Source organism: Diospyros lotus, chromosome 3 (genome assembly GCF_014633365.1).
Source record: "Diospyros lotus cultivar Yz01 chromosome 3, ASM1463336v1, whole genome shotgun sequence".
NCBI classification, from domain to species: domain Eukaryota; kingdom Viridiplantae; phylum Streptophyta; class Magnoliopsida; order Ericales; family Ebenaceae; genus Diospyros; species Diospyros lotus.
The window spans coordinates 35,771,096-35,788,686 of NC_068340.1; the positions used below are offsets into that span (position 1 = coordinate 35,771,096).

General features: G+C 35.8%; 3 protein-coding genes across 3 annotated transcripts; 1 reads left to right on the forward strand and 2 right to left on the reverse strand.

Annotated features, from left to right (window-relative positions):
- Window positions 1-1,858: 1,858 nt before the first annotated feature.
- LOC127798513 (DEAD-box ATP-dependent RNA helicase 18) lies at window positions 1,859-6,926 on the reverse strand. Its single transcript, XM_052332127.1, has 11 exons — window positions 6,606-6,926; window positions 5,659-5,895; window positions 5,033-5,293; window positions 4,817-4,896; window positions 4,608-4,713; window positions 4,399-4,512; window positions 3,910-4,008; window positions 3,697-3,786; window positions 3,075-3,181; window positions 2,845-2,988; window positions 1,859-2,494 (listed from the first exon to the last, which is right to left on the reverse strand). Exons 1-11 carry the CDS (start codon window positions 6,879-6,881, stop codon window positions 2,224-2,226), a joined length of 1,785 nt encoding a protein of 594 aa, XP_052188087.1. The 5' UTR covers window positions 6,882-6,926; the 3' UTR covers window positions 1,859-2,223.
- A 1,019-nt stretch (window positions 6,927-7,945) lies between these two features.
- Window positions 7,946-10,997, forward strand: LOC127797728 (protein trichome birefringence-like 33). Its single transcript, XM_052330854.1, has 6 exons — window positions 7,946-8,176; window positions 8,260-8,479; window positions 9,618-9,789; window positions 9,912-10,111; window positions 10,204-10,362; window positions 10,458-10,997. Exons 1-6 carry the CDS (start codon window positions 7,972-7,974, stop codon window positions 10,801-10,803), a joined length of 1,302 nt encoding a protein of 433 aa, XP_052186814.1. The 5' UTR covers window positions 7,946-7,971; the 3' UTR covers window positions 10,804-10,997.
- A 5,297-nt stretch (window positions 10,998-16,294) lies between these two features.
- On the reverse strand, window positions 16,295-17,288 carry LOC127796514 (abscisic acid receptor PYL4-like). The gene has a single exon (XM_052328676.1). It carries the CDS (start codon window positions 17,185-17,187, stop codon window positions 16,555-16,557), a length of 633 nt encoding a protein of 210 aa, XP_052184636.1. The 5' UTR covers window positions 17,188-17,288; the 3' UTR covers window positions 16,295-16,554.
- Window positions 17,289-17,591: the final 303 nt, after the last annotated feature.

Genomic DNA, 17,591 nt, shown 5'->3' on the forward strand with positions numbered 1-17,591 from the left:
AGTAAGTGATCTTAAATGCATACAAAATCTTTTAATATGTTTCAAGATCAGACGGTGATGTAACGGGTGTTTCAAGATCAAACGGTGATGTAACGGGGTGATAGATGGTTGACGTTAAATAAAGTTCAATGAGTAAGTAGTTACATTTTTAAAGTTCAATAAGTGTATGTTAAATTAATTTTTGTCACGTTAGATTCCGTTAGCATTTTTCATTTGTAATAGTTGACGGAATTATAATGAGTGATTGATGGTTAATGTTAAGTAAAGTTTAGTGAGTAATTGGTTATAATTTAAAAATTTAATGAGTAAATAATTATAATTTTAAAATTTAATAAAATTCACCGTGTTTATGGGGATAGGACAAAGGGACATGTCCCACCTCGTCCTCGTGCATGAGTTGTACGCTATATTTTGTTTTCTCTGCTCTCTCAATTCAATCCCTTTCACCCGTTACATACACCTCAAGTATTTAATACATTTTCAGACTAATTAAATATTTGTTTGCTTCATTTTTATTTAACATATTATTTAACTAAATTTATAAGCCTTGAGTCACTATAACAAAATCTTAACTAACGAGCGAGTCCATATACACCCTTTAGGGGTTGAATGTGACTTCTCATTTGGTCTATATTCAAGTCTAATAATATTATTTATATTTTAGTAAAAAATATATATATTCATATTTTTATTTTGACATTTTTTTAGTAATTACGTAGTTTCAATAACTCGTATAAAATTTAAGGAATCATCGTCATATTTAACTAAAATTTAAAAATAAAAAAATCGGTAAGATCATCACCAATAACTCATTCAAAATTTCTACAATAACTCTTAGGTGTAATTTGATGGAATGTTAAACTAGCCTTACAAATTTTAGCAACCCTAATTAAATTCTTTTTTTCTCTTTCTTTCTTTTGTTAAAGTAAATATATGCTCATATTAATTACATATTCTCTAGTTATAAATTATACACAAATTTATTAAAATGTATTTTTAAATAATAAATTTTCCATAACTAATCTGTTTTTGTAAAATAGCCATTGATTAAATGTCCTTTTCAGTAATTTAACATTTTAACCCAACTCAACTCGATCAAGTTATACAAAGATTTATTAAAATATACTTTATATATAATGATAACATTTATATATATATTTTAATTTATACATATTTATATATAATTATAATTTTTATATTCCTTTTAGTCATTTAACATTCTAACTCAACTCAACTTTAATTTTTTATCAAACAAATTCACATCAAGTCACCACATTTAACTCATCTCATTTCAACCCAACTCACTTATCTCATTTTACTAAAGGGCCAATCATGAACTTGATAATTACAATTGGGTCAACTCAAATAATAGGTTCCTAAAAACATTGAGATAATGATATTTTTATGCCAACAAAAAATATATTTTCTTTCCATGCTATGCTATGCTTCTTTAAGAGGTTGAAGTACAGTCACATTCACTCCTCTCCATGGGTACCACAAAAAGTTATGAAAGTATAAACATGATGAAGAAAGCAGCCAAGAATTCATTTCCCAAGAGAGATAATCTGTTGATTTATTTATCCTAGATACCAAATTCAATGGAAATATTAGTAGCAATAACAAAGTTATTTTTTCCCTTTTGCAACTAAAAGATTATGAATTTGACTTGTAAATATATTTATTTTTTTTCATAAAATACAAGTAAGATAATAATGTGAAAAATAACTCTTCATTTGGAAATGGAGGGTTCCCGTGCACTAATAATGTCATCTGGCTTTTTTTGTTCAACTGAGTTGATCTAACAGTCTTAACACTATAGATGCCACAATGACTGAAACCATGCAAAAATCAAACTCTATACCAATAAACATAATTTTCTATTGCTTATCCTGACAAATGGCATCATAGGCTGCACTTTCCTATAGGAGAATCTTTCTGATTAATACAACAAGGCATGGCACCAGCTCTATTCATATTTCTGATCTTCTACTTCTATCCTGAAAGAAATCTAACCAGAGGAAAACTCTTGCCATCCATGCCACTGCCAGAGTGACTTTTTATCCCAGAAAATTAATGCTTCAACCTGAACCCCATGAATCAACAAGGTCACTAAAAAGCCAATCCAACAGCATGTCTTCTTTCTGGCATCCTGGAACTTCATTCTCACTTATATCTCAGCCATCCGTGAACTGAACTCCATGAGCTCAACATAAAACAATTTATTCATAACAGGTCTTCGGTTCCAGTCAATTTTGCAAATTCACTTTCATCTATTGCTCCCTTCTTTAACTTTTTGAGCAAGCGATATTCCCGCGCCATTTCATCGTCATCTTCCATAGACTGGACAGCACGTCTCTGCTTTGCCGTCTTCTTCTTGGTGATAGTAGCTGCAGTGTTTGCCATTGCTTTGAGCTTCAGTGGTTTTCGATCTTCTTGTTTCATGGCTTTCTTTGCTTCCAAGTTCTTTTTTCTCTGTTTCTCCCGAGACTTATCCCTAGTTCCAAAAGAATGAAAACTTGTTTACTTTCATATTTTCAAAAACAAGAAAAAAATTTGTAAAGAAAACTCAAAACAACAAAAAATCATTTCGACTGTTTTCATCACAAACACGCTCAAAATTTCCAAAATGTGGAAATTGCTACAGAAAAATAAAAATGCATTTTCAGCAATTTTAAAACAGACACTCAAAACATAAAACTGAAAATTAATTCAAAACTCAAAATTGAAACATGAAAAGAACAACCCCTTAACAGTTCCCATTTTAAGCCGTCCTTAAGAATCAAGCAGTCGTTAGCTTCTATATATTCAAATCCAAGAAAGCAAAAGAATAAGACGCATGCTCACTTGTACTTAATTTCCTTCAAATTGACATCTTCAACTGGTACAAAGCCCTCAGTAGAAAGTGAGTGATGTTTCACCTCAGGCATAGAAGGCAGCTGCAGCAGACCATGACCCATTCCTAACTTCCCTATTTCAAGTTCCTTCCACCTGGAAACAATGGAACCCTTACTCAGAATACAAAGGACTGCAGGACATGCATTTCCAAGTGAAGCATGACAAAGATCAGCAATTGCCTGAAAATATAAGAGCAGTGATGCTCTTTATAAGCACGGATGTAAGAGACAAATGCTCTGAGTCCTTTTTCCATGACATCACGGTCCTTCTTTCCAGCAGATCGTATCTGAAACATAATTTGACCACTTACATCATATGACGATACTAACATGGGAAAACCTACTATTACATACTAATTGGTTTAAAAGAAAAGGTATTATCTGTAAGAAAGCTTCAATCTTTTGACTCTTCGTTCATTATTTGTAATTTGGAGAAGCATGTATATCTCAGGGTGAAAAGGGGAAAAATTCTAGGAGCTAATAACAGATTTATTGGCAAATGAATTGTATCACAACCTTGCCTGATACCGGGCAAGGCTGCAGTGATAAGATTCCGTGTGTGGAGTGTAAAAGGGAAATGACAGACAGTCTGACTATTCCAAGTGTTAATTACTGACTCATTGGCAAAATGATATCAAAAGTCATGTGAGGACCAGGTGCAATACTGGTCAGAATTTCATTCACCGAACAAGTTAATAGAACAAAGGAAAGGCATGAACATTGAAAAAAATCCATTAACCTAGCAAAAAAATAAAAAATCCATTCAAAAAGGCAAAAAGAAAATGAAAAAGATGACACTCACAAGAGGAACGATATCAGGAGCTTCATCAAAGCATTTTCTTTCTTCGAGTGGAACCCTTCTAATTCGCAGGAATTCTACATATGCTTCCTCCTATATTCAGAGGTTCAGAGCCCAAATTAATAGGAATAAGAAAAAAAATAAACAGAATCACAATAATAGTGACAGTCAGAGAAAAGAAGGGATTAACCAAGACAAGAGCGAAGATTTTATAACCTTAGGTAATAGAAAGACAATGGCACTCCCTTGCCGTCCCATCCGAGCGGTCCGACCAACTCTATGAATGAATACATTTGGGTCCTGGGGAGGGTCATACTGCATTGGCACAGAGAGAAAAAAATTTCTCATTTTTCAGGAATGATATTCTCATCACCCTCCATTTGTGATGTCATAAAACTAAAAGAACAAAAACAAAATAAATCATTCATTACTGTGGTTTATTTCTGTTCAGCCAACTGCATCTCATATATGGTAACTTGTTAGACAACAGCTTCTTTTTTTTTTTTTTGGGGGGGGGGGGGGGGGGGGGGTGATTTGTGACTGCCCAGTAAATTCAACCAATATTTCACCCAAAAGTAGGTAACAGACTGCCATCAGAACTTTATCTATACTAAATTCTCAACTGAGCCAATATCAAATTAAATGGCTCAAAAGTCATCAAAAAGGATGGTAACGAATTGGGGCATTTTATAATTACTAAACTACCTGTATGATGCAATCAACGCCAGGAATGTCAAGTCCACGTGCTGCAACATCAGTACATAGAAGAATGCCACTGGAAAGAGAAGTAAATGAAGCTAACGCTTTGTCCCTTGCTGTCTAGTTGACAAAATATGTAAAAGAGATGGCTGTAGAATCAGTTGTGAAATTGTGAAATAATCACTAATCTCACATAAAAAATTATACATATTTACCTGCTTCATCTTTCCATGAAGAGGTAATAAAGAGAAACCCTTCAGAGCAGGAAGCCGTGGAAGGACAATTCCCCAATAATCAACACAGGCACAAGTCATGAAATAGCTGCAGAAAGTATGTAAACAATTCAAGAAAACCCCAAATAATTATCATTTCATGTGCCAAGTCATGTTAGCAATCTTCCAGAAAACATCCATGTTCAACTCACATTATAATTTTCTTAGACTTGTTCTTTATGAGGAGATCAACAAGCTGTGATGGTTTCCTATCTGCTTCACATTGAAGATACTGCAAAATCAAACTGTTGTTGAAAAAACAGTTGCCGGTAGCTCAAACAAAAAGCCATTTGGTGAAAGCAACTTCAACTAACTGTTGATTTAAAGGACAGATTTATATAGGTAAATGGATAATAGCAGGATAATACCTCAAGGTGAAGACCATAAGGTGTTCTGGACGAGGGTAACTGTTGAGATGATGATAATTCATCGAGTGACTTTGTTTCTGCTCGAACTTCAACCCTCACAGGATTTCGCAATCCTGCCTTGGATAGCTCATCAACTGCCTCAGTCTGAGTGGCGGAAAAAAGACCAGTTCTTCGAAGCTTTGGCAAGTGAGATATAATGGAATTTATCTGCTTCTGGAATCCCATATCCAATAGCCTATCAGCCTCATCTAAAATCAAAATCTGTCCAGCCATGAACAGTAGTCATAAATTACAAATTTTTACCAAAGATGGCATCTAAAAATAAGAGCTGACTCAAGTTGGAAGTCCTGTCATACTACTGCAGATGAACAACTTGAAATCTTACAGAATATGAGGCGTTTATGCCATCATTGGTCAAATAAATCTTTAATTTAATAGAAAGATGTAAGCCAATTTTCTGTACAAAATGAGTGAGATAAGGTCCGCACCATTATTCGCAACATACTAAAAAAATTAGTAGTCTGTTAAGAATGAAATATAACATAGATGAAAGTAATTAAGAACATTAACTGGCAAAACAAATTAAGAGCATTCAATGAGATATTGATCGCACAGTTCATACCAACCTCAAGGTTTCTAAAATCCATAATATCCATACGTTCCATGATGTCATAAAGCCGTCCAGGTGTGCCAATCAACAAATTTGCACCTTCCTCCTCTATTTTCTTCATGTCTGCTTTTACTTCTGCTCCTCCGACAAGGAGCATGGACTTAACATTTGGCAATGTTGAAATGAAAGGTTGAGCAACATGGTATATTTGTGACGACAACTCCCTCGTAGGGGATATTATAATCCCCAACACCTGTTGATCAATAGTGACGGTGATCAAACAAATATCTGAGGTTAACAACACAAGATACTCACAATTAACACAAAATGAAACTGATTGTTCGAATAATGCAAGTAATCTTAGAACACGTAGAAGCACCATTAAAACTGATCACAATCATCCCACTTGGTGCTTTGTTTAGAACTAGTTAAGTGAGGTAAGAGCTTAATGAACATAAAGGGGCTCCCCACAAAATGCCTCAATCCAAAAGCATCATCAACAATCCTAAATTTATCTGACTTCAGGCAAAACGCAATAGGTAATAACCCGATATGAGCTTGTGTTTCATCAGAACCATCTGGATCACTTTCTAACATGTCTCCATTTCAACTTATACTATTTTATTTTGTTTTCAATAGATGTTACCTCCCTATTCTAGACATATCTATTGAACTAGCTTTGCCGCGCATACACCTTCCGACGCTCATCGTGGCTACATTCTGCTTACTGTCATCTCACTTGATTGCCCAGAACTACATACATACCGCAACTGGTCTTAAATCACTTCAAAAACCTGCATCTACAATAACTCTAAGACCACATCAACACGAATCCCTCACTCATGGAATTACACATAGTTCAAATAAAAAGGAAGGCTAAAAGTGCATACGAATTACAATTCAATATTCAAATTGCAGTTCGAGCCAGAACAGCTACACACGCATATAGAAGGGAAGAGAAACCTGATGAGGCTTCGGCGCCGGGGAGGTGCGGCGGAGGACCTCGACGAGGGGAACGACGAAGGCTAGAGTTTTGCCGGAACCGGTGGCGGCGTCGACTGCGACATCCTTGAAGCTGCAGAGCAAAGGGATGGTGGCGGCCTGAACGGGGGTGCAGAACTCGAAACCGAACCGAGCAAGAGCGTCGAGAACTGGAGGACAGAGAGGCGGGTGGAGGTCGGAGAAGCGAGTGTTGGTTAGGGCTCCGTTGGGATTCGGAGGCTCCGTCGCCGCGGCCATGCCAGCTTGTGGACGTTTCACTGCACCGCCGTTCAGAATTCGCTTTTAGGGGTTTGTTTCGATACTATTAATGGCGGGCCGGCCTGGAAAGGCCCATATGCCCGGGGAAATTTAGGCCGACTCACTAGGCCCGTTACACCCTCCTTTAATTTATATTTTTTAGTGCAGCCAAGGAAGAAAAGCACAGGCCCGGGTCGGGCAGCAGGGACGAGCTTTGACATCTGTAATCTTTGAGTTCATACTATTACTAATTCGGTCGAGTATAAAGTAATAATTTAAGTAATCGAGTCCAATTTATTTATAATAAAACTTAATTAAATCAAAGCTATTAAAATTTGATTTTATTGAAATGATCAAAACTAATGAAAGTAATTAAATTGCATTAAAAAATAATTATTATATTAATATGAAAGAAAGTTCTTGTAGGATTCTAAAACCAAGAATTAATGTTTGTATTACAATAAAACCAATCAATCAAAAATCTATAATATAATATTTTAAGATTATAATTTTAATTATTTTGTTGATAAAAAAAGGTACAAATTTCAGCCGTCAAAAGTAGTCCAAATGTTTTGTGTTAGGAGACTTAAAATGAGAATTAGCAATAGTTTGAGGGGATAAACGTAATTAACCAAAATAAGTAAGATAAGACATTGAGTTGATCCATCAATTAAAATGAAATAAACTGCTTATTTTCTGGGTTCCATCCTATGCGTTGAGGATTAGACAAGTAGTTGAAGTTGCCATACCAAGCAAATTAAAAATAAGACAATGTCATTTAATGAAGTAAATATGTTTTAAGTTTACTAAATTGAACTTAAATTTTAATGAGATTAGAATAATGTGTGTTTTTTTTTTTTTTTTTTTTTTTTTACAATTGAGACATTTTATCAATTTTTTATGCTATTTCCCTAATTATAATTAGTGAGATTTTTATGATTATAATAATCTTTATTACGATGGTTAAACTAAAATCTTAATATAAAATTTTCTGTAATTTAATTTTCATGTTTGCCCCTTTCTCCAGGTATTCTTTGCTTATATAGCACCGTCCTTTCGTTTTACTTGTCGTGGACACAGTCGAGAGGAGATGAAGCCGCCTCTCACTTCTTCTGCTTCGTCCTGCTCCTGCACCTCTCTCCTCCTCAGAAAGCTCCGTCTCCCGCCTTATTACCTCCTCACCTTCCTCGCCTTACTCCTCTACGCCATTTTTTCAGGCAAGGAGTTCCTCTGCATCTTCAGCCAGCTCCATTTCCACGCCGATCCCGTCTCCGATCACTCCAACAGAAAAAACGGTAAACGAATCCGAATTTTCCAATCCCTCTTTTTACTATTAATACTAATTAAAATCTTGGGCGTCTCGATGATCAAAATTTAGATTCGACGAAAATATTGACGTTTGCGGTGGGCGAGACCGAGACGGAGAAAGGTTGTGACGTATTCAGCGGGAGGTGGGTGAGGGACGAGTCGACTCGGCCGCTTTACGAGGAATCAGAGTGCCCGTACATACAGCCGCAGCTGACGTGTCAAGAACACGGCCGCCCGGAGAAGGAGTATCAGTTCTGGCGATGGCAACCCCACGCCTGTTCTCTTCCAGGGTAATTAAAATCAAATCATTCCTTTTAAATTAGTTTCTAACTGAGTAGAGGTTAATTAAATGAAATGATTATTCCTTTTGGGTTTTGTTCGGACGGCGAATGGAAAAGGAAATTAATTAAAATAGTGGAAAGACGCGTGGAGCATTTTACGTTAGGTTACGTTAGTTGAACTACTCACTCTACTCTACTCTACTCTACTCCCATGACGTCGTGGGTGTTGGCCAGGTGGGTGCATGATGTTGCCGGCTGCACGGTCTCACGAGGATCATCATCATGTTAATCTATGATTATTTCGCTAAACCTGATTATCACAAAAGACACTTTCTTATTGTCTGTTATTAAGTCTTTTGTTTCTATGTGCTTGATGTGAATGGTGGGTGGGTGGGTGGGAGTAAACTTGCTAAGTTTTTTTTTTTATCTATGTTTTTAATTAAGCGTCGTATTTCCGAGATGAGTACTAAATAATCTGGTTTTAAGTTATTTTCATAAAGGTAATTGTAATTATATATTGTTTTAAGAATAATAAAATAAGTATATTTTATTTTTAATATTTAAATAATTTAATTATTGTGGTTAGCATTTATGCTATATTCTTTTTATAGTTATAGTGACAAAAAAAATATTTATTAATATAATACGAATGAGAGTTTTATATTTCAAGTTATCATTATGGTTTCTTCTCTCTTAGTTAGAGAAACATTAGTTTGGTTGAAATTATTAACTTTTATTTAAAAGTTTCATTCATTCAAATTATAAGAACATTAATATTATTATATATTATAAATAAAAACAGAGGGTTGGGACTTCACTTGGGCAGGGGTACTATTCACGTTTCATACGGCGTAAGGGTAAGATACAATATATTGATGATATTATTATATCTAATATATAATTCATCAAAATATTATTTACAGTATTAAAAATTATTGAATAATATAATTTAATTTATCTATGAGATTTTAGATAATTTAATTTATTTAAAAAATTTATAATGAAAAATAATTTTATTAAAATATTGTTTATATATATTTTATTTTATTTTTAATTTATATCTTAATTAACAAATATTAGCTAAGTAGCGAGGAATAGATTACAGATATATTAGATGATGTCTATTTTACTGTCTGGAAGAATACAGTTTCAATGCGACGCTAATGCTGGAGACGCTTCGAGGGAAAAGGATGATGTTCGTAGGCGATTCTCTAAACCGCGGCCAGTTCGTTTCCATGGTTTGTCTTCTCCACAGAGCCATCCCAGAAGCTGCCAAATCCATGGAAACCAATGGTTCCCTAACCATTTTCAGAGCTAAGGTGATTATATAACAACCTAACCTCTCAGAAATCTCTCTCTCTCTCTCTCTCTCTCTCTCTCTCTCTATATATATATATATATATATAGCTTTTGATTTCCTCTTGTTTCGTATATTATATAGGATTACAACGCGTCTGTTGAATTCTACTGGGCGCCTTTCCTGTTAGAATCAAACGCCGATGACGCCGTCATACACAGGCTGTCGGACAGAATTGTCCGGCGAGGCTCCATTAACAAGCACGGCCGGCACTGGAAAGGAGTCGACATTTTGGTCTTCAATACCTATCTTTGGTGGATGACCGGGGCCAAGTTCAAGATACTGTAACTCGTCAATTAATTTCTTATATAATCAATTATTTCTGTTGTCTCCTAGCTAGCTTCTTTAAGGTCTGATCATGGCTTCTCATCCGCAGCCAAGGGTCCTTTCAGGACGAAGTGAAAGAAATCGTGGAGCTGCCGACAGAAGATGCTTATCGTTTGGCAATCAAGAGTATGGTGAGATGGATTAGGAAAAACATGAATCCCAAGACAACCAGGGTCTTCTTCGCCAGCATGTCGCCGTCTCACCAGAAGTAATTATATATATTAAGACTTTTCGATACCCTAGTAAATTAGGCTGGGAGCCTTATTTCTTATTTGATTAATTTTGGTGGGGTTGATTTGGCAGGAGCGTTGAATGGGGAGGCGAGGAGACCGGCAACTGCTACAACGAAACTGCGATCATTGAAGATCCGGCGTACTGGGGATCGGACACGAAGCGGAGCATAATGGAGGTGATTGGAGAAGTGCTAAGGGGAAGCCAATCAAAGGTGAAGATTACGTTTTTGAACATAACCCAACTTTCCGGATACCGGAAGGACGCCCACACGTCGATCTACAAGAAGCAATGGCGGCCACTGACGGCAGAGCAGCTGGCCAATCCGGTGAGCTATGCCGACTGCATCCACTGGTGCTTGCCGGGGCTTCAAGACACTTGGAATGAGCTCCTCTTCGCCAAGCTTTTCTACCCATGAAATCATTAAAAAACTTAAAATTACTTGAATGTGAAGAAAGCAGCTCATTTGAAAGTCACATGGTTCGTCAATGTTACTTAACAGAACATATATATATTTTTTGGAAAAATGAAAAATTTATAATCCATATGATTGAATTTGTTGAGACTGATGTAATATCCAAGTAGGTAGAAGTCTTCAAACCGTAATTGTTCTTCCAGAATATAAATGCTAAAATATGTGACAAAAATAGTATTTAATGGTTAAGTTAGTCCAAAAGAAATTAATTAAATAGAATATCATAAAGTTTATGAAAGAACACGCACTAGAGAAAAATCAGTATCATACGGCACTACATGTGTCCCCCTTTTTCTATTCTTCTTTTCCCAAAACAGGATTACCTTTGTCTAATTGTTTTGTGTCCAACCAAAGTGATGGGTAACAATCAAATATGTTTTCAGCATCGCCAATCACTATCTATAGATTCAAATGTTCATCCATTTTTGCCCCTTTTCCATTTTAAAACTATTTTAGAACTTAGAACTCCATGAAAAGAAAACCAGTTTCTGTGTGCATGATAATGGTCAAATTTTAAATTGAACTGTCAAAATTGCAATCACTAAGAGTAAGATAGATGTTCAATTATATATTGAGTTCAGATTATTTAAAATCAGCAATAACTCAAAACTAATTAAGTTTATTTCAGCTGATCGATCAGTGCAGTTTTTCAAACGGGCCAGTCATATTAATTTCTTTCTAAAATCAGCAACAATTGGGCAATTTTTTGAAAATCTTGGGTTGAGTTTTTGGGCCGGACTCTACCATATATACATAAATAGTTCTTAGGATTACTATTCTTATGCGATCCCTGTTGTTTGTGTTTTCAATTTTAATAAAAGAGATAAATTATACGTAAATATTTTTTCTCACTGTATTAGATAAAGAATTAAACTCACGATTAATTAATATAAATTATAATTTATCATAATTCAATAATCTTTAACTTATCATAATCTAATGAATTGCAACTACACATGAACATCTCTAATCCAATGAGAAGTTGCCCGTTTTTCTAAATAAATTTGGGCCAGCTCTTATCTTGGGATGGGTGGGGGGGCCGAAACTGACATGTCTAGGCCGGGCCTACTCCATTGAGAGGCCTGCTGGGGTGGTTTTACCTACAAAATAAAACGCATGCCTTAAACTTATACTGTGAAGTGGCAAAGGCAGTTTGGCCTTTAAATTACATGAAGACAAGAAAAATTTTATATGTAACCATCTATTTTTGTTCTTTATATTCATATTTTGAGAAAAAAGTATTTTTACCCTTAGTCACCCATAGAATTGACAAATGGGTCAGCGGTCAATGGACTCGCCTCCCAACCTAGTCCATCAACCCGATACTGTAGCAAACGTGTCGGCCTGGTTCCAATAATGCAGGTCATGTCAAGCTAGTACTTTGTGGCCCGCAACTCGGCCAAACCCATAGCCCAAGATGACCCTCCGCACCGACACAACCCAGGAAAGTAATTAGACCAAATTAAATTTGACAAATAAGGAATAGATTTATACGATAAATCTAATGAATTAGAGCATAATGACAATACAGGGCCATCCACAAACGGAGCGATCTTTCCTCTTAAAGGGAATACGTCCCGCAATTATTGAAAAATTTGAACAAGAAATCAAAGTAGAAAAAATAATGAGGAGATTTAAACAGGAAAAAAGAATGGCTGCATCAAATCAAAGGAAAAATCAAAAGAGAAGATTTGGCTTGCGAAGATGGCATGGCCATGCTTACAAGCCTATGGCCCAGCTTGGCTCGACCAAGCAAGTCCACGTCTCGGCTTGGCTTGCTTTCGCCCATTTATTAAGGGTTATAGGATCGTGTCAGGCCCCCATTTCCCATTGCCCGGCTTGGCCCACATTCCTCGCGAGCCAAATTCGGCCCTACCCACGAAATGGGTAGGCAAAAAAAATAAGCGGAAGGTGGGCCGGCTCGGCTTAGCCTGCCCATTTTCCAACTCTAGCCACCCATCGTCATCCCTTGCTTGCAACTACCGATCATCGCCGGCAACCCAATTCCCACTTGTGGCTATGACTAATGCGGCCACTATCAGCTCCCGCCTCTCACCCATCATCGTACCCACTTTCCTCCATCTCTCTATCCTGCTAGCATTGCTCCCATCTAACCCACTTTCTTCCTCTCTCTCTCTTTCTCTCCCCCACCAATGTTCCCCAAACCCGGCAAGTCTAAACACCTCCAAACCTTGGGGTTTGGGTGCGTTTGGGAATGTTTAAACGCAACTGAACCCTAGGGTTCGAGTGAAATGATGGCGGCCGCAAGGAACGCCTGCAGGAAAGAGAGAGAGAGGAAAATGGGTGTGATGATGGGTAGGAGGTGAGAGCTGGTGGCTATTGCCGGTGAGAGCTTGGTCTGTCAGCAATAATGGGTGATGATGGTCGGGTACAATGATGGGTGCATGGTTGTTAAACTCCTGATTTTACGGGTACGATTTTACGATTTTTTGTATCAAAAACCCTTACGATTTTACGATTTTAAAGTTGAATCGCACTCGATTTTATGATTTTACATATCAAATACCCTCTTACGATTTTACGATTTTAACAACCTTAGATGGGTGACGTAAGTGGGATAGTTGTGTAAAAGAGTATTTTTGAAAAATAATTATGTAATTGTAAAAGGTGACTGTGAAGAGCAAAAAAAGGTAGTTGCAAATAGACTTTTCCTAAAGGTGAACCTTTTCCATTTTGACACCTTCCAGTCAGGGTAAGTCGGAGTTTGGGTAAATTGAACTAATCAAATTGAATTGATCGATTTTATTGGTTTGGTTCGATTTTTCACAAGTAACAGTTTGATTCGGTTATTTTCTCCAAGATTTTCAATTATTTGATTTGATTCGGTTCAGTTATTTCTCCTAAGAATTTTGGTAATTCGATTTGATTTTTTTGATATTAATAACTGAAAAATCAAATTGAACCACAATAAGCGCCATTTTTTAGTTTAGTTTAGGCTCTTTTGTCTATTTTTTCCTAACTTTTTTCGGTTCGGTTATTCGGTTAGTTCGATTTTTTTTTTATTATCTTTGATTTTCAATTTTCAGTTCGATTTTATCGGTCTATTTCAATTTTGATTTAGTTATTGTCGTTTAAAATTGGATTAGTTCAATTTCGATTAATTTGAATGACTCGGTCAGTTCGGTTCGATTATATACCTTGGTTCGGTTAGTGATTTTCAATTGATTTCATAATCATATCAAACCGATTGCATACCCCAAATCTCTACTATGAGCAATACTGTTTTTCATCCATTCTCGGGAAGAATTTTCAAAAATGAGTTGTTTAACAAAAAAAAAAAAAACTCACAAAACCTCAAATACTGCATTTAAACTACAATAATTTTATGTAAAAATACTAAAGTCACATGAAAAAATATTGACTTTTTTTTTATCTCTTTCCCTAGAAATTTTAAAATTACAAAGTATACCCATTCTTTTTTGGTGGCCCTAGATATTTAAACTTTATCTTTTAAACTATCATATAATAATTCACTTATATGACTTTTATTTTATTTTCTTTTCAAAACATCCCACATGCTGTATATTTAAAGAGCCCAGTTGAAAAAGAAAAAAAAAAAAAAACTAACTTTATACTTTAAATGCACTTTTGGAAATTAAAGGGTACATACATATCATCAAGATATTATTTAAACGCTTAGTTGTCATATTGTTGTGACACTCATCCACTGTGTATCACATTTTATATTATATTAATATAAATATACAATATTTATTGAATATTATTAAAAATATCTTAATTAAGTTTTCAAATAAGACACACACATATATATATGTATATATATATAGAGAGAGAGAGATGCGCCTGCCTGCTGGCATGTTGTCATATTTTATTCAAATTCGCATATTTAAATTGTGATCCCTCCCTCCCTCCCACTATGTTGTATGTTTATAATAATTAGAAACGAAAGAATTGACCATTTCACAACTTCCAACATGGAATTCGCGCAATTGAAGAAAGGGATATATATTGATATTGATATATCCATCTATCCATCAACCAAATTAAGAGCCTTCTTCCCCACTTGCACCCCCCAACTTGCCATTTCTTCTATATATAATTTTCTTTCTTTCTTTCTTTCTTTCTTTGCCCCCCACACATTTATAATATATATATAGAAAACAAGACGGAGCTGGCCACAAATAACTACTATGCCAACTTGTATTTGTTTTCCTAACAAGTTGGTGCAGCCGCTATACTGCTAGCTGTTGGATTCCTCCACTTATCTTTTCTAATTGTGATGATTCTTTTCAAAATTAAATTATGAGTCAAAAGTCCCAAAATACTTTTAATTAATTAAACTTACATTGATGGCAACTATTATATATAGATGAATAATTTAGTGTGAATTATTAAAAAAAAATATTTACTTGAGATGACCATCCTTGCGCAGCCCTCTATGCTCGTGCCCTCGATTACATAAGAGAAAAAAAAATATTTAATTCAATATACACAAAATTGAACAATTAGTTTAGAGTTTAGTGTTTGTTTTAGATTAAAATATTCAAAATAATTTTTTATTGTTTCGAGTTTTCTTTATAATTTTTTTTATTTTCAAAAATACATTCTTAAAAACAGTAACGAGAACGCGTTTTCATTATTTTAAAAAATTAAAAACTAAAAATGACTTGAAAACAACAAAGAGCTAGAACGCAGCCTAAGTGGCTATCCATTAAGAATAACTAATACAAATGCTTTGTTCATCCACATGGAATAATGGTATACATATATATATATATAATGTTGATTCAAACTGTATTAATTTTTTGATAATTAATTTATTAAGTTGTTAAATTAATGTTTTAAATATCCTTGATAACTCTTAATTTGTTTTTAATGCGGATTGAAAATAATTTTATTATATATATATAAATTTAGAATGTGATTTATTGATGATTATATATATATTTGACAAAAAATAAATTAAAAAAATTACATCAGATGATTCTGATGATAATATTTTTTATAAAGATTTTGTAAGAGTATGATCACGTGGCTGCTAATATATAATTAAAGATGTTAATTAGTTCTTAGTATATTTGCAACAAATATGTTGCAGTGGACAACAATATATATTAACCAAGGCCAAGAGCTATATATATCATATATATATAGTTTGCAAGATATATATATCTACATTTGGTTACATAAACGGAATGGAAAATGTCAGAACAATGAATTTATGTATATATTTTTATGACTATATATATATATATATATAGAAATTAAGAAGAAAAATTAATATTAATTTGGAGAGCTGGAGAGTTGATGATCGATCAAATTAAATGGATTAAAATTCACGCATCTTAATTAGTTACTGTAACTGGAAATTGGAAAATATATATATACTCACCCGGCAAGAAATTAATTAAAATGAAACATGAACAAACTAACAATTTCGAAGAAACATTAATTTACACAAAATACAAGTAATTAACTCTAATTAAGATCATGTTCATGTACGTATTATCAACTTTAACAATTGGAATCTCTCAGAAGGAACCTAGCTAGCATATAGCATATATATATATATATATATAATATACGACGTTGCTAGCTAGCTATATATCTGGCTGAAAAATTTTCGATTCTGGGTTTGAATGATCGACGATGAACCACCAAACCCACAACCCAAGTTCACGAAAAATTAATTATTGGCTCAACAAAAGCGATTTACATACAATTGATGTTTTTAGCGATCTGGGCCAGCGACTGTAAATTGCACCGGACGATGGTGTCCACGAACGTGCAAGTTTCGTCTTTCGTATTTCCCGGCGGTACGTCGACGACGTAAGATTCGACGACGACGGTCCCGGAGCCTGTGGGCGACTGGTGGAGAGTGGTGAAGGAGCGGTAGTTGTTGAGGCGGTGGTCGCCGCCGACGACGCTGAAGCTGAAGACGTGGCGCTCGTCGTCCAGTATCTCGAGGCGCTCGGTGCTGGAGGCGGCGGGGAGGCCGGAGACGACGTGGACCTCCCGGAGAGTGCCGACGTTGCCGTCGCCGACGATGAGGTGGCAACTCTTGAGGAAGTGCTTGTAGGCCTGGGGGTTGTCGAAGCGGCGCACGACGGACCACACGGCGGCTGCTGGCGCTTCCACCTCCTGCACCACGGCGGAGCAGCACTGGCCGGGCCCCACCGCGTGGGTGTGGTAGTGCAGGGCTTCGTCGGGGAGGAAAGTAACGGAGGGAGGAAGCCGCCATATGGTTTGCGATGACCGCTTATTGCTGTGACAACCCACAGTCGCCGCCGCCGAGCGGTGGTGGTTGGTGGTGTTGATTCTGTGAAGCTGAAGAGACGTAGGCATTCTTTCTTCTTCCTCTTCTTCCTCCCCGTTTTAGGTAAATTACGCGTTAAAGGAGATATATGGTTGTTTATATATCTGTTAGAAAGAGAAAGAGAGAGAGAGAGAGAAAGAGAGAGATTTTTTATTTTGTCAAGTTGTAGTATTAAGTTAGTTATGGCCTTACTTACGAGGAATAAGAGAAAGAGAAAGAGAGAGGGCACGGAAGTTTTCTCTTTCTTGTTTGTTTGTTTTCTTTTTCTTTTTTATTTAATTTATATTTATATATGAAGGGGTTAATCCTTATCGAGGACGCAGAGGCTTACGCCGGACGCGCAAGTGGCCCTTCAACTTGCACATCCTCGCTTTGGACGCAGTCTCCTAGCTTATTGCCCCTCCTTCTCCCTCTTATTTACGAGACCACCACT